Below are 21,490 nucleotides of genomic sequence, written 5' to 3'. Positions count from 1 at the left end.
GGGATCTGCCTATCATCACTCCTATGAGGATACAGGGAGTCAGTGAGAGACTTCTGGACCCCAAGAGGAGGACTAAAACAGTGGAAAACCGGCAAGTGGTCGCGTGTGTTCAATCTGTCTAAACCCGCCCACAACTACCATAAGGCACTAAAGGTGGAACTCAACTCTAACAAAAATGCTCAAGCCCACCCAAAGGCATGGAAATTAAACAATCTTCTGTTGAATAACAGATGGGTGCAGGAAGAAATAAAACAGGAAATCATTAACTTCCTCGAGCATAACAACAATGAAGACACAAGCTACCAAAACCTGTGGGATACTGCAAAAGCAGTTTTGAGAGGAAAATTCATCGCTTTAGATGCCTACATTCGAAAAACAGAAAGAGAGCACATCAACAATCTCACAAGAGATCTTATGGAATTGGAAAAAGAAGAACAATCTAAGCCTAAACTCAGTAGAAGAAAAGAAATACCTAAAATCAAATCAGAGATCAATGAAATTGAAAACAAAAGAATCATTCAGAAAATTAATGAAACAAGAAGTTGGTTTTTTGAAAAAATAAATGAAATAGATAAACCATTGGCCAGACTAACTAGAAATAGAAAAGTAAAATCTCTAGTAACCTCAATCAGAAACGATAAAGGGGAAATAACAACTGATCCCACAGAGATACAAGAGATCATCTCTGAATACTACCAGAAACTCTATGACCAGAAATTTGACAATGTGAAGGAAATGGATCAATATTTGGAATCACACCCTCTCCCTAGACTTAGCCAGGAAGAAATAGAGCTCCTGAACAGACCAATTTCAAGGACTGAGATCAAAGAAACAATACAAAAGCTTCCAACCAAAAAATGCCCTGGTCCAGATGGCTTCACTCCAGAATTCTATCAAACCTTCAAGGAAGAGCTTATTCCTGTACTGCAGAAATTATTCCAAAAAATTGAGGAAGAAGGAATCTTCCCCAACACATTCTATGAAGCAAACATCACCCTGATACCAAAACCAGGAAAAGACCCAAACAAAAAGGAGAATTTCAGACCAATCTCACTCATGAATATAGATGGAAAAATTCTCAACAAAATCCTAGCCAATAGATTACAGCTTATCATCAAAAAATTCATTCATCATGATCAAGTAGGCTTCATCCCAGGGATGCAAGGCTGGTTTAACATACGCAAGTCTATAAACGTTATCCACCATATTAACAGAGGCAAAAATAAAGATCACATGATCCTCTCAATAGATGCAGAAAAAGCATTTGATAAAATCCAGCATCTTTTTCTAATTAGAATACTGAAGAGTATAGGCATAGGTGGCACATTTCTAAAACTGATTGAAGCTATCTATGACAAACCCACAGCCAGTATTTTACTGAATGGAGTAAAACTGAAAGCTTTTCCTCTTAGAACTGGAACCAGACAAGGTTGTCCTCTGTCACCTTTACTATTCAACATAGTGCTGGAAGTTCTAGCCAATACAATTAGGCAAGACAAGGAAATAAAGGGAATCCAAATGGGAGCAGAGGAGGTCAAACTCTCTCTCTTTGCTGACGACATGATCTTATACTTAGAGAACCCCAAAGACTCAACCACAAGACTTCTAGAAGTCATCAAAAAATACAGTAATGTTTCAGGATATAAAATCAATGTCCACAAGTCAGTAGCCTTTGTATACACCAATAACAGTCAAGATGAGAAGCTAATTAAGGACACAACTCCCTTCACCATAGTCTCAAAGAAAATGAAATACCTAGGAATATACCTAATGAAGGAGGTGAAGGAACTCTATAAAGAAAACTATGAAATCCTCAGAAAGGAAATAGCAGAGGATATTAACAAATGGAAGAACATACCATGCTCATGGATGGGAAGAATCAACATTGTTAAAATGTCTATACTTCCCAAAGCAATCTACCTATTCAATGCCATTCCTATCAAAGTACCTACATCGTACTTTCAAGATTTGGAAAAAACGATTCTGCGTTTTGTATGGAACTGGAAAAAACCCCGTATAGCTAAGGCAGTGCTTAGTAATAAAAATGAAGCTGGGGGCATCAGCATACCAGATTTTAGTCTATACTACAAAGCCATAGTGGTCAAGACAGCATGGTACTGGCACAAAAACAGAGACATAGACACTTGGAATCGAATTGAAAACAAAGAAATGAAACTAACATCTTACAACCACCTAATCTTTGATAAACCAAACAAGAACTTACCTTGGGGGAAAGACTCCCTATTCAATAAATGGTGTTGGGAGAACTGGATGTCTACATATAAAAGACTGAAACTGGACCCACACCTTTCCCCACTCACAAAAATTGATTCAAGATGGATAAAGGACTTAAATTTAAGGCATGAAACCATAACAATCCTCAAAGAAAGCATAGGAAAAACACTGGAAGATATTGGCCTGGGGGAAGACTTCATGAAGAAGACTGCCATGGCAATTGCAACAACAGCAAAAATAAAAAAAATGGGACTTCATTAACCTGAAAAGCTTCTGTACAGCTAAGGAGACAATAACCAAAGCAAAGAGACAACCTACACAATGGGAAAGGATATTTGCATATTTTCAATCAGACAAAAGCTTGATAACTAGGATCTATAGAGAACTCAAATTTATCCACATGACAAAAGCCAACAATCCCATATATCAATAGGCAAGAGACATGAATAGAAATTTCTCTAAAGATGACAGATGAATGGCTAACAAACACATGAAAAATTGTTCATCATCTCTATATATTAGAGAAATGCAAATCAAAACAACCCTGAGATATCATTTAACCCCAGTGAGAATAGCCCACATCACAAAATCTCAAAACTGCAGATGCTGGCGTGGATGTGGAGAGAAGGGAACACTTTTACAGTGCTGGTGGGACTGCAAACTAGTACAACCTTTCTGGAAGGAAATATGGAGAAACCTCAAAGCACTCAAGCTAGACCTCCCATTTGATCCTACAATCCCATTACTGGGCATCTACCCAGAAGAAAAAAATCCTTTTATCATAAGGACACTTGTACTAGACTGTTTATTGCAGCTCAATTTACAATCGCCAAAATGTGGAAACAGCCTAAATGCCCACCAACCCAGGAATGGATTAACAAGCTGTGGTATATGTATACCATGGAATACTATTCAGCCATTAAAAAAAATGGAGACTTTACATCCTTCGTATTAACCTGGATGGACGTGGAAGACACTATTCTTAGTAAAGCATCACAAGAATGGAGAAGCATGAATCCTATGTACTCAATCTTGATATGAGGACAATTAATGACAATTAAGTTTATGGGGGGGAAGCAGAAAGAGGGATGGAGGGAGGGGGGTGGGGCCTTAGTGTGTGTCACACTTTATGGGGGCAAGACATGATTGCAAGAGGGACTTTACCTAACAATTATAATCAGTGTAACTGGCTTATTGTACCCTCAATGAATCCCCAACAATAAAAAAAAAAAAAATTAACATATGTTCCAATGGATGTGGCTTAATTAAAAGTACAAGATTATTTTGAATGTGAAAAAAAAAAGAAAAAAAAAGATATTCGAGGAGAAATCCAAAAATTGTCTCAAGAATTTAATGAATTTAAAGACAAAACCACCAAAGATTTTGACGCACTGAAGCAAGAATTTGCAGCCCTCAAAGATCTGAAAAATATAGTAGAAGCTCTCAGTAACAGAGTGGAGCAAGCAGAAGAATGGATCTCTGACATTGAAGACAAAGCCTTTGAACGCTCCCAAACTCTCAAAGAGGAAGAGAATGGAGAGCAAAAATGGATCATTTTCTCAAAGAGCTCTGGAGTAATTTGAAGAAGGCTAATATCTGCCTCATTGGAATCCCTGAAAGTGATGAAGTGGCCTCGCAAGGCACAGAGGCCCTTCTCCATGAAATTATGAAAGACAATTTTCCAGACATGCCAAGAGATTCTGAAATTCAGATAGCAGAAAGTTTCAGTACCCCAGCACGACGCAATCCAAATAAGACATCCCCCAGGCATATCATAATTAACTTGACTAAAGTTAATATGAAGGAGAAAATTCTGAAAGCAGCCAGACGTAAGAAATTCATTACCTACAAAGGGAAGAATATTAGAATGACTGCAGATCTCTCTGCTGAAACTTTTCAAGCCAGAAGAGGGTGGTCATCGACTTTTAATCTCCTAAAGCAAAATAACTTTCAACCCTGGATCCTGTATCCAGCTAAACTGAGTTTCATTTATGATGGAGAAATTCAATACTTTAATAACATTCAGATGTTGAAGAAATTTGCTGTAACCAAACCAGCTCTTCAGGATATTCTCAGATCTATCCTCCACAATGACCAGCCCAGTCCTCTACCACAAAAGTAAACTCACTCAGAATCTTTTGATCAAACTCCAACTTCCTCAGTGGCAAAAGGATTATAAATGTCCATGGGACTTTCGAAAAACTCGATACCCAAAATTTTACCAGACTTAATCAATATTCTCCATTAATGTGAACAGCTTAAACTATCCTCTAAAGAGGCACAGGTTAGATGACTGGATACAAAAACTCAGGCCAGATATTTGTGGCATACAAGAGTCACATCTTACCTTAAAAGATAAATATAGCCTCAGGGTGAAAGGTTGATCGTCCATATTTCAGGCAAATGGTAACCAGAAAAAAGCAGGTGTTGCAATTCTATTTGCTGATGCAATAGGCTTTAAACCAACAAAAGTAAGGAAGGATAAGAATGGTCACTTCATATTTGTTAAGGGTAATACTCAATATGATGAGATTTCGATTATTCATATTTATGCACCCAACCAGAATGCACCTCAATTTATAAGAGAAACTCTAGCAGACATGAGCAACTTGATTTCCTCCAGCTCCATAATAGTCGGAGATTTCAACATTCCTTTGGCTGTGTTGGATAGATCCTCCAATAAGAAGCTGAGCAAAGAAATTTTAGATTTAAACCTAACCATCCAACATTTGGATTTAGCAGACATCTACAGAACATTTCATTCCAACAAAACTGAATACACATACTTCTCATCAGCCCATGGAACATTCTCCAAAAATTGATCACATCTTAGGTCACAAGTCTAACCTCAGTAAATTTAAAGGAATGGAAATGATTCCTTGCAGCTTCTCGGACCACCATGGAATAAAAGTTGAACTCAGTAACAACAGGAATCTGCATACTCATACAAAAACGTGGAAGTTAAATAACCTTATGCTGAATGATAACTGGGTCAGAGATGAGATTAAGAAGGAAACTGCCAAATTTTTGGAACAAAACGACAATGGGGAAACAAATTATCAGAACCTCTGGGATACCACAAAGGCAGTCCTAAGAGGGAAATTTATAGCACTGCAAGCCTTCCTCAAGTCAACGGAACGAGAGGAAGTTAACAACTTAATGGGACGTCTCAAACAACTGGAAAAGGAAGAACATCCCAACACCAACGCAGTAGAAGAAAAGAAATAATCAAAATTAGAGCAGAATTAAATGAAATTGAAAACAAAAGAATTATACAACAGATCAATAAATCAAAAAGCTGGTTTTTTGAAAAGGTCAATAAAATAGATAAACCTTTGGCTAACCTAACCAGGAAAAAAGGAGTAAAATCACTAATCTCATCAATCAGAAACAACAAAGATGCAATAACAACAGACTCCTCAGAAATTCATAAAATCCTTAATGAATATTACAGGAAACTTTATTCTCAGAAATATGAAAATCTGAAGGAAATTGACCAATACTTGGAAGCACATCACCTTCCAAGACTTAGCCAGAATCAAGTGGAAATGATCATGCCAATATCAAGTTCTGAAATAGCATCAACCATACAAAATCTCCCTGAAAAGAAAAGCCCGGAACCAGATGGCTTCACGTCAGAATTCTACCAAACCTTTAAAGAGGACTTAGTACCTATATTACTCAACGTGTTCCAAAATGTAGAAAAAGAAGGAAGACTACCCAACACGTTCTATGAAGCAAACATCACCCTGATTCCCAAACCAGGAGAAGACCTAACGATAAAAGAAAGTTATAGACCAGTATCACTAATGAATATAGATGCAAAAATATTCAACAAGATCCCAACAAACAGAATCTAGCAATACATTAACAAATTATATATCATGACCAAGTTGGTTTTATCCCAGAGTCTCAAGGCTGGTTCAATATATGTAAATCTATAATTCAGCACATAAACAAATTAAAAAACAAAGACCATATGATTCTCTCAATTGATGCAGAAAAAGCTTTTGATAATATCCAGCATCCCTTCATGATCAGAACACTTAAGAAAATTGGTATAGAAGGGACATTTCTTAAACTGTTGGAGGCCATCTACAGTAAACCCCAGCCAATATCGTATTGAATTGAGTTAAATTGAAATCATTTCCCCTCAGATCAGGAACCAGACAGGGCTGCCCATTGTCTCCACTGCTCTTTAACATTGTAAAGGAAGTTTTAGCCATCGCAATTAGGGAAGAAAAGGCGATCAAGGGTATGCATATAGGGTCAGAAGAGATCAAACTTTCGCTCTTCACAGATGATATGATTGTATATCTGGAAAACACCAGGGATTCTACTACAAAACTCTTAGAAGTGATCAAGGAATACAGCAGCGTCTCAGGTTACAAAATCAACATTCATAAATTGGTAGCCTTTATATATACCGACAATAGTCAAGCTGAAAAAACAGTTAAGGACTCTATTCCATTCACAGTAGTGCCAAAGAAGATGAAATATTTGGACATTTATCTAACGAAGGACGTGAAAGATCTCTATAAAGAGAACTTTGAAACGCTAAGAAAAGAAATAGCTGAAAATGTTAACAAATGGGAAAACATACCATGCTCATGGCTGGGAAGAATCAACATTGTTAAAATGTCCATACTACCCTAAGCAATATACAATTTTAATGCAATCCCCATTAAAGCTCCACTGTCATACTTTAAAGATCTTGAAAAAATAATACTTCATTTTATATGGAATCAGAAAAAAAGCTCAAATAGTCAAGACATTACTCAGAAATAAAAACAAAGGAGGAGGAATCATACTACCAGACCTCAGACTATACTATAAATTGATAGTGATCAAAACAGCATGGTACAAAACAGCACAGAAACAGAGAAGTATATGTCTGGAACAGAATAGAGAACCAAGAGATGAATCCAGCTACTTACTGTTATTTGATGTTTGACAAGACAATTAAAAACATTCAGTGGGGAAAAGATTCCCTATTTAACAAATGGTGCTGGGTGAACTGGCTGGCAACCTGTAGAAGACTGAAACTGGACCCACACCTTTCATTATTAAGTAAGATAGACTCTCACTGCATTAATGATTTAAACTTAAGACATGAAACTATAAAAATACTTGAAGAGTCTGCAGGGAAATCCCTTGAAGAAATCGGTCTGGGAGAGTATTTTATGAGGAGGCGGGCAATTGAAGCAGCTTCAAAAATACACTTCTGGGACCTGATCAAACTAAAAAGCTTCTACACCGCCAAGAACATAGTAAGTAAAGCAAACGAACAGCCCTCAGAATGGGAGAAGATATTTGCAGATTATGTCTCCGACAAAGGTTTAATAACCAGAATCCCCAGAGAACTCAAACATATAAGCAAGAAAAGAACAAGTGATCCCATTGCAGGCTGGGCAAGGGACTTGAAGAGAAACTTCTCTGAAGAAGACAGGCACACAGCCTACAGACATATGAAAAAATGCTCATCATCTTTAATCATCAGAGAAATGCAAATCAAAACTACTTTGAGATATCATCTAACTCCAGTAAGATTAGCCCATATCACAAAATCCAAGACCAGAGATGTTGGTGTGGATGTGGAGAAAAGGGAACACTTCTACACTGCTGGTGGGAATGGTTTGGAGAATACTTAGAGATTTAAAAATAGATCTGCCATTCAATCCTATAATTCTTCTACTAGGTATATACCCAGAAGACCAAAAAATCACATTATAACAAAGATATTTGTACCAGAAGGTTAATTGCAGCCTAATTCATAATTGCTAAGTCATGGAAAAAGCCCAAGTGCCCATCGATCAACAAATGGATTAATAAATTGTGGTATATGTACACCATGGAATATTATGCAGCCATAAAGAAAGATGGAGACTTTACCTCTTTCATGTTTACATGGGTGGTGCTGGAACATATTCTCTTCTCAGTAAAGTATCTCAAGGATGGAAGAAAAAGTATCCAATGTACTCAGCCATACTCTGAAACTAATTTATGGCTTTCACATGAAAGCTATAACCCCGTTATAACCTAAGAATAGAAGGAAGGGGGAGAGGGAGTGGAGGGAGGGGGGAGTATGGGCAGAGGGAGGGCGATCGGTGGAATTACACCTGCAGTGCATCTTACAAGGGTACATGTGAAACTTAGTAAATGTAGAATATAAATGTCTTAACACAATATCTAAGAAAATGCCACGAAGACTATGTTAACCAGGGTGATGAAAATGTGTCAAATGGTCTATAAAACCAGTGTATGGTGCCCCATGATCGCATTAATGTATACAGCTATGATTTAATAATAATAAAAAAATGGTTTCAAAAAGCAAAAGTTTCAAATTTTGGTAAGTTCATTTTATCACATTTTTTCATTGTATTATTCTTGGCTTTTGTGTCCATCTGCAGGGAACCGGTGTGAGACACAAAGCTTTCAGGATGACACATAGAATGTTGAGTTTCAAATGATCTATCACATGACAATCAATTGGCTGAGTAATCTGAAGAGTCTTTGAAATTGGGTGATACACGGAAGAAACAAGACAAGAGGAGACTCAGGAAGAAAGGCTGGATTGGATAAACCCTAATGCAGAGAAAGAAAATAAATGCATTCTGTCTTTTACAATTAGTTAATTGTTCTACAATTATCTAGTTTGATAATTATTTATCAATTAAGATAAACAATAATAAGGAAATTGCCTTTAACATAGTGACATCAGCTCCTCACCTGGGTATAAAAGTGGACATGGGATAAGGGGACTCACACATTTGAAAACTGCTCTCTTGGAAATTCACCCAGAACTTCCACGCTCTGACACCATGGTCAACTCCTGTTGTGGTTCTGTCTGTTCTGACCAGGGCTGTGGCCAAGGCCTCTGCCAGGAGACTTGCTACCAAACCAGCTGTGGTGTGTCTGGCTGCTGCCGCCCATCCTGCAGTCAGACAACCTGCTGCCAGACCACCTGCCGCCCCAGCTGTGGTGTGTCCAGCTGCTGCCACCCACTCTGCTGCCAGACCACCTGCCGCCCCAGCTGTGGTGTGTCCAGCTGCTGCCGCCCACTCTGCTGCCAGACCACCTGCCGCCCCAGCTGTGGTGTGTCCAGTTGCTGCCGCCCACTCTGCTGCCAGACCACCTGCCGCCCCAGTTGTGGTGTGTCCAGCTGCTGCCGCCCACTCTGCTGCCAGACCACCTGCCGCCCCAGCTGTGGTGTGTCCAGCTGCTGCCGCCCACTCTGCTGCCAGACCACCTGCTGCCGTACAACTTGCTGTCGCCCCAGCTGTTCTTTTTGAGCCCCGTTTCTGACTACCAACTATGATCCATCCACCATCACATCAATGTAAAAGTGTCGTTCATTAACCTATCCACCTGATAAATGGCCACCAGCTTTATTATCCTGTTACACCATTCAGCAGCAGGTGAAAGGGCATCTAGCTACATTAAATACCACTGACATCTCCCATGGATCCCTTCATGGCATTCAGACCTCAGATGCAGGATGCAGTTAGACTAAGCCCCCAAGTCTCTGTGATGGCTGGTTGCCCTGCCCTTCAAAATCTCATGTTAACCATTCTTTAATAAATATTATCTTGATATCAGAAATTCTTCTTTCTTTATTTAATTTTTTTTGAGAGCTGATTATCATATTACCCACAATAACCAATTTATTTTTAGCATAACTTTTCTCAAGATGAGATGTTTGGGTTTCCGTGGATAGGAAAGAAAACTATATTTGTAAATGTTATCTAATACTTGTGTTCTAGAAAGGCCTTTTAAAAAATATATTTTTCACAAAAAGATAACTCACTGTATTTAATTAATGATAGTTTTCTTATTCTATAAATACAGTGATTGGGCACCTGGTGTGTTCATCACACTGTTGGGCTCTGGGGATGATATGAAGACATGTGAGGTGAGGGGGCTTCCTACAAGGAGCTTATAATCTAATCTTGGAAATTAGAAGAAAGACCAACATAGGTAGAGTATGTTGGGTAGGATTGATCAGAGGGGGAATTTTTTATCTTAGAAAAGGGTAAGACAGAGGGATACTTTTTATAATAGAAGGGTAAAGTCAGTAAATTTTGGGAAAACACGCAGGTCCCAAACTCACAAGATGAAGGGGAAGAGTGGAGACTGGGAAATGTTTACATTCTTGTGGTGACAGCAGAGAGATGAGCCAAGACATCAGTTGCTGTTGACCAAATGTGGCACACACACACCACTCCCTTGGTGGCTTTCCCCATCCCCCTCATGTTAATGATACTACATTAAAACAGCCATATGCAAATGAGGAAGCTCTTAGTCAGAGGTGGAATTCTGCGCGGACAAGTAAACACTCCCTTTGGAGATGTGTTTTGTCTGACACCACTTAACACATGAAAAAAGCTACTTGAGTGACATACAGGGGTCAGTAGAAGAAAAAACAATTGCCTTTACTTTACCTTGGTTCTGTACACATTTTAAGGTGGAGAAATAATATCTCTTTTAGCAATAATAATAATTGTGGGGCATCATAAGATGGTGTTTCCGGAAACACCCACAATAACCAAGACATGGAAACAACTTAAGGGTCCAAACATGGATGGATGGATAAAGAAAATGTGGTGCACAGGTGTGTGTGTATATATAATGAAATACTTTTCAGCCTTAAAATCCCATCACTTGTGACAACATGAATCAATATGGAAGACATTATAGTGAGTGAAATAAGCTAGACAAAAAGACAAATGCAGAAGGATCTCACTTACATGTGCAGTCTAACATAGTCGAACTCAGAGAACCAGATAGAGAGTAGACTGGTGGGTGCCTGGGGCTGGAGTCAGGGACAAATGGGGGGGATGTTGTAAATTCTGAAAATCTAATGTACAGTGATGCAGCTGTAGTTAAAAATATTGTATTGTGTATTTGAAATTTGGTAAAGGGGTAGATCTTAGGTATTCTTAGCGTGCACACACACACCAAAGTAGCTATGTGATTTGATGGATGTGTTAATTAGCTTGATTATGGTAATCATTTCATAATATATACCTATATTAAAGCATTATGTTGTATACCCTGATTTATACAATTTTTGTTTGCAAAAAAAGCTCAAAAAGAAAACAACAGTCTAAAACACATAAGGAACATACTACCAGGATCTTAGAAGAGGGTGATTAAGAGGATAGTGTGGGTGGAGAGTACCAGGAAGGGTTTGCTGAAAGAAGTAATAAACCTAAGTCTTAAAGAATAAGCAGTAGGGAGGTTCATGCACAGTGTCTGGAACTGAATAGGGAAGGCCTCAACTGATTAGATGAGTGAGTAATAATCTACAGCTTCACAAGACTCTAACCTTAAGATTATATCAAATACAACAAAGACTCTTCAAGAGGAACATTCTGGCCAACCTAAAGTTCATCTGCAAACCTAAGGCTGCTATTGTGATCTCAACTGTGAGTCACTTGGGGCACTATCCCTACGTGACCCTATAAATTTTCTACACCTTGAAGACTGTGGGATCAGTGACTCATTTCAGCTCTCAGGAAAGTGTCTTTACTCTAAGAGCATTATGCATCCTGGGAGTGTTTTATGTTGGGGCAATAATTCATTGCTTGGCTGACATATTACCTGAAACTCTGATTATGAGGTAAGCTGATAACCAGAAAAGGATTAGGGTGACATCCTAATATCTACTATACCCTACTAATCTCTTGCTATAATTGATAGCCATGCCACAAAATCACATTAATTTGGACATATCCCATTTGGGACATGTGGAGGCTAATTTTCCTTGGCCTGTATCCATGTAAAATTTAGCATCTTTGAAAAGATGATTGCTTGTAAGGCAAATTGAGAAGGTAGATACACTTACAGAAGATATATTTAACTCAGCATGGGTCCACCTAGTGCAATTACAAGCGAGTCATGTCATCTGGGCCTGGGCCTTGAACTTCACGACTGGGAAGCATTTTTCAGCTCTAATTCTTAATTATGTCTAAATGCATTGGGAAGAAGCTAAGTGATGTTATTATTTTTTTTTTTTAAGTTCTAGCCAACCAAATGTCTTCCTGTTTTTTGAACTGGTGAAATCTTCTTATATGGTAGTCCTCCTTTATCTGCAGGGATGTGTTTGTTGCAATACTCCCAAATGAAGCCCATAATCATGAATAGTGCCAAAATCTATGTAGATGCTATTTTTTTCGGATGCATATACACCTGTGGTAAAATTTGAGCCATGAAAGCAAAACTAGAATGAATTTATTCTTACTTCTTCACAATTTCACAGATAGAAGATTATTTCTTACTGTGGAAGTTAGTAACCTTAGTATACAAACTTTTTCTTTCCTTATTACATCAAGAATTTTTACCTTTTCACTTAAAGGAAACACTTTACAACTTCTTTTTGTCATACTCGAATTGCCACAATTACTACTCTGGGACTTTGGGGCCATTATGAAGTTAAATAAGGGGACTTAAACGCAAACACCGCAATATTGTCACTGTGGATCTATCTGACAACTGAGATGGCTATGAAGTGATCAGCAGTGGGCAGGGCACACAGCATGAATACACCAGACAAAGGGATGAGTCCGGTCCTGGACGGGACAGAAGAGTATGGCATGAGACTTCACCACACTATTCATAATGGCATGCAATTAAAATGTACGAAGTGTTGGCGTCTGGAATTTTCCACTTATTTTTTTCAGATTGCTATTGACTGTAGGTAACTAAAAGTGTGGCAAGCACATCATCAGATAAGGGGGGAACCACTGTAATAACAAGAACAGAGCACTAAGGGTGATTGTGGGAAAGATTCAGAAGAGAATTGTTTTAGGGAAAGTCTGAATGTTCATAAATGGCTCTGAGCAGAATTCTCAAAGACATGCAAATAGTAAGGACCATTCCCATGAGATCTGAGGTGGAAATGAGAAACAAGGGATTGGAAATTGGAGGAAAGGTCATCCTTATTGCAAAGTAGTGGAGAATATGGCTGAACTGTGTCTGTAACCAGGAGCTCTATGAAAGGCAGAATTTAAGAGCAATCAACTAGGATATCTGGTGGAAGAAATTTCTAAGGAAAATGTTGAAGGAGCTGATGGCTTTGTTTAATTGCATATAGTAAAATGCAAGAGGAGATAAATGACTTAAAGACAGAATTTATCAGGAAAAGAGAAAGAGAATGTTAAGCTTTGGAAAATTCGTGGCCTGGCCATGAAAAGGAGAAAGCATGCAAGGTGTGGCTGAGTGACCCTTTGATGAAGGGGTGTGAAAGGCAGAAGGAAACCAGGTACTGTACGTCAGGTTGTAGGGAATAGTTGTAGGGAAGAACCTTCTGGAGATACTGGAGACTGCCCCTCCTGTCACAGGCTCAGGTTATTAGGGCCTTGAGATAGAATGAGTTAGGTTAGAGAATTTATTCAATTATAGCACTTTTTCTTTTTCTTTTTTATTTAATATTAAGGGGTATTTTTTAACATGGATCACTTCATAATGCTTGAGTCAGGGATATAAGTGTGCTCATCACCAAATAGTGTTGATTATACTTGATAGGTATGTTTTTGCAACTTCCCTTCTCCCCTGATTGATGCCCAATGACTTTTACTTCCCTCTGTGCTCATGTATGCCCATCAGTTAGTTCCAATTTATTAGAGAGTACAGGTGGTGTTTTTTTTTTTTTTTTCATTTTTGAGATACTTCACTTAGGATAATAGTCTCCAGTTCCATTAAAATTGTTACAAAAGACATTAGCTTATCCTTTTTATGGCTGAGTAGAGCTCCAGTGTATACATATACCACATTTTGTTAATCCACTCCTGAGTTGATGGCTGTGTGGGCTGATTCCACATTTTTGCAATTGTGAATTGTATTGTAATAAGCATTCAAGTGAAGGGGCCTTTTTGATAAAATGGCTTCTTTTCCTTTGGATATGTCCCCAGTAGTAGGATTGATGCATTGAATTGTAGGTCTACTTTTAGTTCTTTGAGAAATCTCCATACTATTTTTCATACAGGCTGTCCCACTAACAGCATATAAGCATAATTTGCAGTCCCACTAACAGCATATAAGGTTTCCCTTCTATATACATCCACACTAGCATCTATTGGTTTCTGAATTTTCAATAAAAGCCATTGTAACAGTGGTAAGTTGATATTTCATTGATGATTAATACTTAATCATACTTAATCATAATATTTCCTTATGATTAGTGATGTTGAACATTGTTTTATGAGTTTGTTGGCCCTTTGCCTCCTTCTTTTGAAAAGTTTCTGTTCCTGTCTTTTGCCCATTTTTCAATGGGATTGTTTGTTTTTCTTGCGGACTTGTTTGAGTTCTTTGTAGATTATGAATAGTAGTCATCATTAAATATATAGTCTGTGAATATTTTCTTCCATTTTGTAGGTTATCTGTTTGCTCTGTTGATTATTTCCTTTGCTATGAAAACACATTTTAATTCAACAAGTTCTACGTATTTATTTTTGCTGTTGCTGAAATTGCCTTTGGGTCTTAGTAATAAATTCTTTGCCTAGGCCCATAGCTACAAGAGTTTCTCCTACATTTTCTTCTAGAATTCTTATGGTTTCAGGCCTCACATTTAAGTGTTTTACCCATTTTGAATTAATTTTTGTGGGTGGTGAGAGATATGGATCCTATTTTATTTTTCTGCATTTGGCTATGCAATTTTCCCAGCACCATTTATTGAATAGGGCTTCTTTCCCTTAGTGTATATTGTCGATTACTTTGTCAAAGATCAGTTGGCTCTATGTGGGTGGTTTTACATCTGGGTTCTCATAGAACTATTTCATTGGTCTATGACTCTATTTTTGTGCCAATACCATGCTATTTTGGTTACTATCGCCTTGTATTGGGTTCTTAAGTATGAAATGTCCTATTTCCTTAAGTACTAAGTTAAACAGTTGATTATCTCTGATGTTTTTCTTTGATGCATCTTGTTTTACTTTTATTGTGAATGTACATACTCATTCTTTCAAATATATTTGGCTTGTGTTTATCTTTCCAATATTTTTGTAAAGTAATTTTTGTAAAACCATGGATAAGTCAAAATTGAAACCAATTTATAACTTTTATATGAAATCTATAACCCAATTATAGCCCAAGAAGAAGGGGAAAGGGGAGAGGCAGGGGAGAAGAGGGGGGAGGATGGGTGGAGGGAGGGTAATTGGTGGGACCTTGCAAGGGTACATGTGAAATTTACTAAATGTAGAATATAAATGTCTTAGCACATTAAGAAAACGTCGTGAAGGCTATGTTAACCAGTTTGATGAGAATATTTCAAATTGTATATAAAACCCGCACATTGTACCCCATGATTGCATTAGTGTACACAGCTATGATTTAATAAAAAAAATTGTTGTTATTTTCAAATATGAGTTCCATCATGGGACGAATGCAGTGCAGATCACTCAAAAATACCAGTGGAGTATTTGGAAAGATGTGGCTAATGAACACACAGTACACAAATAGTTTGAGAAGTTCCATTCTGGTGATTTTTATCATGAAAAATGAGCCACATGGGCAACCTAAGACCAAGGTTGATGATGATGAGCTGAAAGCTATAGTGAAAACAAATCTATTTTAACCTAGGTATAGGTTAGCATCAAGGTTTGATGTTACTATTCTGACAGTATTGGATCATTTCAAACAAATTGGCAAGGTAAAGAAGCTTAATAGATGAGTTCTTCATGAATTAAATGAGCCTCAGAAGAGATATCACCTCAAAGCTTCCCTTTCTTTGCTGTCACAACATAAAGGAAAATTATTTGTATCCCACATTGTTGCATGTGATTAAAAATGGGTTATTTTTGACAATTGTAAGTGTTTGGCACAATGATTGGATAAAGAGGAAGTGCCAAAACACAGTCCAAAACTGAATATTCATCAAAGAAAACTAAAGGTGCCTGTTTAGTGGTCCAGTGCTAGTATTATCCACTATAGCTTCATGAAACCTGGTCAATCGATTACAGTGGCTGTCTATTGCAACCAAATGGAAAAAAATGATGAGGATGCTTTTGATTAAGCAGACAAGATTGGTCAATAGAGACAGATCAATCCTCTTGCAAGATAATGCTTCACTACATGTCACACAAACAATGCTGCTTGGACTCAGAAGCTGGACTTGAAAACTCTCCGTCGTATGCTATATTCACCTTGCACCAGCTGATTACCCCTTCTTCCAGGCTTTGGACCACTTCTTGCAAGGAAAAATATCCAATTCTCAACAAGCTGTGGAAAGTGCCTTTCACTATTTCCTTGCCACTTACTCTCTGAGCTTCTTTGCTGCTGGTATATACAAATTACTGGTAAGACAGCAAAACTGTGTTGATAGTTTGGGCACATACTTTGATTAATTGTATTGGTTATTAATTGAGATATAATAAATTAAACTTTTGATTAAAAATTGGACAAGTCTTATTTAATGACCTAAATAGTATAGCTTAAAGACTGGTAATGTGATGCCTCTGTGTTTACTCCTTTTGCTTAGGATTACTTTGACTATTTAAGCTCTTTTCTGGTTTTACATAAAACATAGAATTATTTTTTCTAGATCTGGGAAATACAATGTTAGTTTTTGAGGGATATTGCATTGAATCTGTAAATCACCTTACGTACTATGGACATTTTAGCCATGTTGATTCTACCAGTCCACGAACATAGTATGTTTTTCCATTTGCTTGTGTATCTGCTATTTCTTTCCTCTGTGTTTCATAGTTCTTCTTGTAGAAATCTTTCACTTCCTGGGTTAAGTATATTCCTAGGTATTTTATTTTCTTTGTAGCTACTCCTCCTAAATTAAATGGATATCCTGCATTCTCTGACCTTGATACCAAGCCAGTCACACTAAACTCTGTATTTTCTAGGCCTTTTTCAGTTTCCCTTGCCAAGTTTTAGTAGTCTTCGTTTGTTGATAAAGGAAGCAGAAAAGATGAAGCTATCTGCAACTTGACATTTTTACCTTTATTTTTAATATTTTCACCATACGAAGTGCCCAAATGTCAAAGGTCAGAGTGTCTCTTTGGTTATAAGAGGTACTAAGAAGTCCTTACAACCCACGAGCAACTCACATCAGGTGTTCACCTGGGGCAGTTCTGCAATTGGGAGTTCTCATTTTTCCCATTCCACTTGTCTTAAATATTATACAAAGAGCTGTCCTTATCTTCAGTTCCACCTTTTCCAGTAATCATAGCCAAAATTTGCTGATGGTAATTACTATAGGTGAGAATCTAACTCACCTGCATGAGTAAGTACTATCACTTACCAAATAAGTGCAAGACAGCAAGGAAGGGATCCTCAGAACCGACATTAACTTAGCACAACTTTCCTATTCTGTTGAGCCCCACATGAACCAGCAGTATTTTATAGATGTTTATGTCAAGAGGTGGAGTCTGCTTTTCTACAGACCTGCATTAGATTTTTACCTTTTGACTTGCTTTGATGGTTAGAACATGATGGAAGTAGTGTTGGTAATGCTGATTTAGTTCTGGAACATAAGCCTCAAGTCCTGAAGCATCACCTTTGTCCTCTTGGAACAATTCTACTGATTTAATAAAAAAAATATTGTTATTTTCAAATATGAGTTCCATCACGGAACATAAATAGTGCTAAGGCAGTGCTCATCACACAAAGAGCCTATGAAAGCCTGTCACACGATGACAGGTGACATGGAAAAGAACCAAGTTACCCTGGTTGACAACCAGTACCACCTACTACACCAAAGGAGACTATTATGGACCATTTAGCTTCAAGGGAACTTTGACATGATGCAGTCACATGAGTGAGTAAGATGAGTGGAAGAATGCCCGGTCATTGCACAGAATGGTGAGAAATAACACATTGTTATTATTTTTAGCCATTACGTTTCTGGGGTGGTTTTAATGTAATAATAGGCAACAGAAACAGTCTGTTACACATTCAGTTTATACATGTGAGCAATTCCCCTTGTGGAGAGGATGATCTGGGTGTCCCCTTCACATGAACTACTGCAGTTCAGCTTCTCTAATCAGGAAGTGGCACAGAAAGTATCTAAATATTAGTCCTTTATTCTTATTATATTTATAAAATTGATTTTATTAAACTTTTCATTTAAAAATGCTTTGTTAGTGATTTTTACATTTTCTGTGGTAACCTCCCTTCTTAACTGGGTTTATGGACAGATGAGCTGGGTAGGAACACAGCAGAAGGGGGATTTCAAAGCCTGACTCCAAAACTTGACATCAGATGTGAACGCATGTGAACCTGCTCCAGAGTCATCAATAAACTAAGATAAAATACAAGCTTTTCATTGATCTAACATCCTACACATGGTTTTAAATATGTAAAAAACCCCAATATTTGTAATAGTTTATAAGTTTAGCCATGATTTCACAACTTATGATATCATAATAATACTCCTAAGTCTTCCATGTCTTATTTAAAAGATATTTCATTTTGCTGTGCTCCATTTTGATTCAAAGCAGTTAAGGGCAGATTCCAAATGGTTATATAATAAGGATATTTTATAATTATTTCAAGAAGGCATCATTATCTATGATTAAGATTTGGACATTTCTATAAACACATCTGAAAAAATGTGAAGCTTGGGCGGCGCCTGTGGCTCAAGGAGTAGGGCGCTGGTCCCATATGCCGGAGGTGGCAGGTTCAAACCTAGCCCCGGCCAAAAACCACAAAAAAAAAAAAAAAAAATGTGAAGCTTATCAGTGATGTCTGCACAAATAATCTTACAACTGATTGCTTCAGTGGTTTAGGGCCATCTCTGAGCCTGAAAAGGCTAAACTCAATATAGGTAAGAGCATCAAGAGGAAGTCCATCTACCAGTCATGATTCCTTGTAGTATATTTTCAAATTCAAATGCAGAAATTCAAATTTGTGGGTATTCTAACCAAGGCTATAAATTAATTCCAATATAAAAATCATTAAGAAGAGAAAACAAGTTCTGAAATTTCCAGTCTTCCAGGGTCTATACATGTTAAAATGTAAATGTGGAGATTTTTGAATTATAAGGAAAGTTCTAGGAACCCATGCTTAGAATGCAATGAGAAATAAAATCTACTTTTGGAGGCTCAGTGCCCATATCTCAGTGGTTAGGGTACCAGCCACATATACCAGACTGGCAGGTTGAACCCAGCCCAGGCCTGCTAAACAACAATGACAACTACAAAAAAATATATAGCCAAGAGTTGTGACAGGCACTTATAGTCCCAGCTACTTGGGAGGCTGAGGCAAGAGAATCACTTAAGCCCAAGAGTTTGAGGTTGCTGTGAGCTGTGATGCCACAGCACTTTACCCCGGATGATATAGTGAGACTCTATCTAAATAAATAAATAAATAAATAAATAAATAAATAAATAAAAGACTTTGTGGTGATAATTCTAAAATACTATTTATTGAATTAAATTATGTTAGTACATTGAATTTTTTAGAGAAGATATTCTGTCTTTCATTGGCATAAGATTATATTTAGAAATTTCATTTACTCTTTTCCCCCAAATAAGGTCAATGGTATTAAGAGTTATAATGTGTTGAGTGTAATGTGTTTTAGTTAAGAGTTAAGACATGAATCAAATTGTTGCAAATTTAGGAGATTTAGACACACATACACATGTGAATTTTGTTCTAATATCTTAAATTATCTATGTATGAAATAGCATTTATTTCCAAAGTGATTTCAACATGGGCTGCTTTTCCTGTGTCTTCAGGTAAAATATAATTGCCTACTTATTGAGTAAAGTGATTGGGAAAACAATAGAGAAGAATGCCAATGAGTTCTCATGTGCAGAAAAGTTTATTAGAAAGCAGAGGAGCAACAAAACTAAAGAAATTCACTTTAGGAGAAAATATAGGACATAACTAGACCCGTGAGTCTGAGGGTATAAAATCAGTACCAATACAGGGCCTGCAGGTAATTTCTACCTGTTTAGGAAGGATAATCTGGAGCTCCAATGTGTAAGAATAATGAGAAATTCAGAGGATTGGAATAATTTCTTAGCTAGAGGATTACATATTAGTTCATAGCATATTTGGTGCCAATATTGGCGAGCAGAGAAAATAAGGGAGGGAGTTTAAAATGAACCAGAATGAGCTGACATAGCCAGAGGGATGGTGATGGGCTCATTGGAATCATGAGGTCCATCTCATCAAGTGACATTAACCTGACTCCATGTGTCCTAATGGCCAGTGCATCTATAGGGACAGAGGTGAAGGAAGAGGTGGGTCTAGGGCAGCAGGCTCAGCAGCAAGAGGAGGCGCAGCACAGGGGCTGGGGGCAGGTGGAGATGACGCAGGTTGGGCGATAGCAGGTGGTGTGGCAGGAGACTCGGCCACAGACTGGACGCAGGCAGCAGCAGGGGCGGCAGCAGCTGGGCTGGCAGCACAGGGACTGGCAGCACTGGGGCCTGCAGCAGCTGGACACACAGCAGCTGGGGCGGCAGCAGCTGGAGATGCAGCAGCTGGGGCGACAGCAGGTGGTCCTGCAGCAGGTGGTCTGGCAGCACTGGGGCTTGCAGCAGCTGGACACACAGCAGCTGGGACGGCAGCAGCTGGACACGCAGCAGCTGGGGCGGCAGCAGGTGGTCTGGCAGCACTGGGGTTTGCAGCAGCTGGAGATGCAGCAGCTGGGGCGGCAGCAGGTGGTCTGGCAGCACTGGGGCTTGCAGCAGCTGGACACACAGCAGCTGGGACGGCAGCAGCTGGACACACAGCAGCTGGGACGGCAGCAGCTGGACACGCAGCAGCTGGGGCGACAGCAGGTGGTCCTGCAGCAGGTGGTCTGGCAGCAGCTGGGTTGGCAGCAGGTCTCTTGGCCACAGCCCTGGTCAGAGCAGACGGAGCCACAGCAGGAGCTGACCATGGTGTTAGAGTGTGGAGGCTCTGGGTGAGTTTCTAGGAGAGTGAAGATCTTGGGTCTGGAAGTCTTCTTGGTTCCTCTCCCCTTTATACTCTGCTGAAGGTTTGTTGTCATCACGTCATCATTTCCTTGTTATTACTTACCCTCCTGGAAAACGTAATCATTTAATTACATAATTATGTGTTTCTAGTTAAATATTCCCAAATAGAGGAAAAAACACATTTCCTTTTCCTGGTGTGCTCCTGTATTTCCAATTGACACACTTCATGATATTTCTTCCTTACTGGGGGACACCTTTGTTCCTGCCTACACTCGGTCTTTTACAAAGCACATGACTCTCTTATGTTTCGGTTTTAATTGAGACATTTCCTTCTATCTGTACATTGCTCTGTGAAAATCATGGAACATGGTTTTCCCATG

At 38.4% G+C, this 21,490-nt stretch overlaps 2 protein-coding genes across 5 annotated transcripts; one reads left to right on the top strand and one right to left on the bottom strand.

The window, feature by feature from the left end:
• The first annotated feature begins 9,056 nt into the window (after nt 1–9,056).
• Nucleotides 9,057–9,527, top strand: LOC128571118 (keratin-associated protein 4-1). Its single transcript, XM_053570761.1, has one exon. The coding sequence runs from the start codon at nt 9,057–9,059 to the stop codon at nt 9,525–9,527; it is 471 nt and encodes a 156-aa protein (XP_053426736.1).
• A 10,925-nt stretch (nt 9,528–20,452) lies between these two features.
• Nucleotides 20,453–21,073, bottom strand: LOC128570498 (keratin-associated protein 4-6-like). 4 transcript variants are annotated; one of them, XM_053569717.1, is made up of 3 exons: nt 20,889–21,073; nt 20,718–20,822; nt 20,453–20,627 (listed from the first exon to the last, which is right to left on the bottom strand). In XM_053569717.1, the coding sequence occupies exons 1-3, from the start codon at nt 21,071–21,073 to the stop codon at nt 20,453–20,455; spliced, it is 465 nt and encodes a 154-aa protein (XP_053425692.1). The 4 variants fall into 4 exon arrangements, with proteins under 4 accessions (XP_053425692.1, XP_053425690.1, XP_053425691.1 ...); XM_053569715.1 differs by having other exon boundaries at nt 20,453–20,582; nt 20,613–21,073; XM_053569716.1 differs by having other exon boundaries at nt 20,453–20,837; nt 20,868–21,073.
• Between the last annotated feature and the right edge of the window lie 417 nt (nt 21,074–21,490).

The sequence above is a fragment of the Nycticebus coucang genome, chromosome 18, assembly GCF_027406575.1.
Source record: "Nycticebus coucang isolate mNycCou1 chromosome 18, mNycCou1.pri, whole genome shotgun sequence".
NCBI lineage: Eukaryota > Metazoa > Chordata > Mammalia > Primates > Lorisidae > Nycticebus > Nycticebus coucang.
This window is presented reverse-complemented; position numbering and strand designations above follow the sequence as displayed.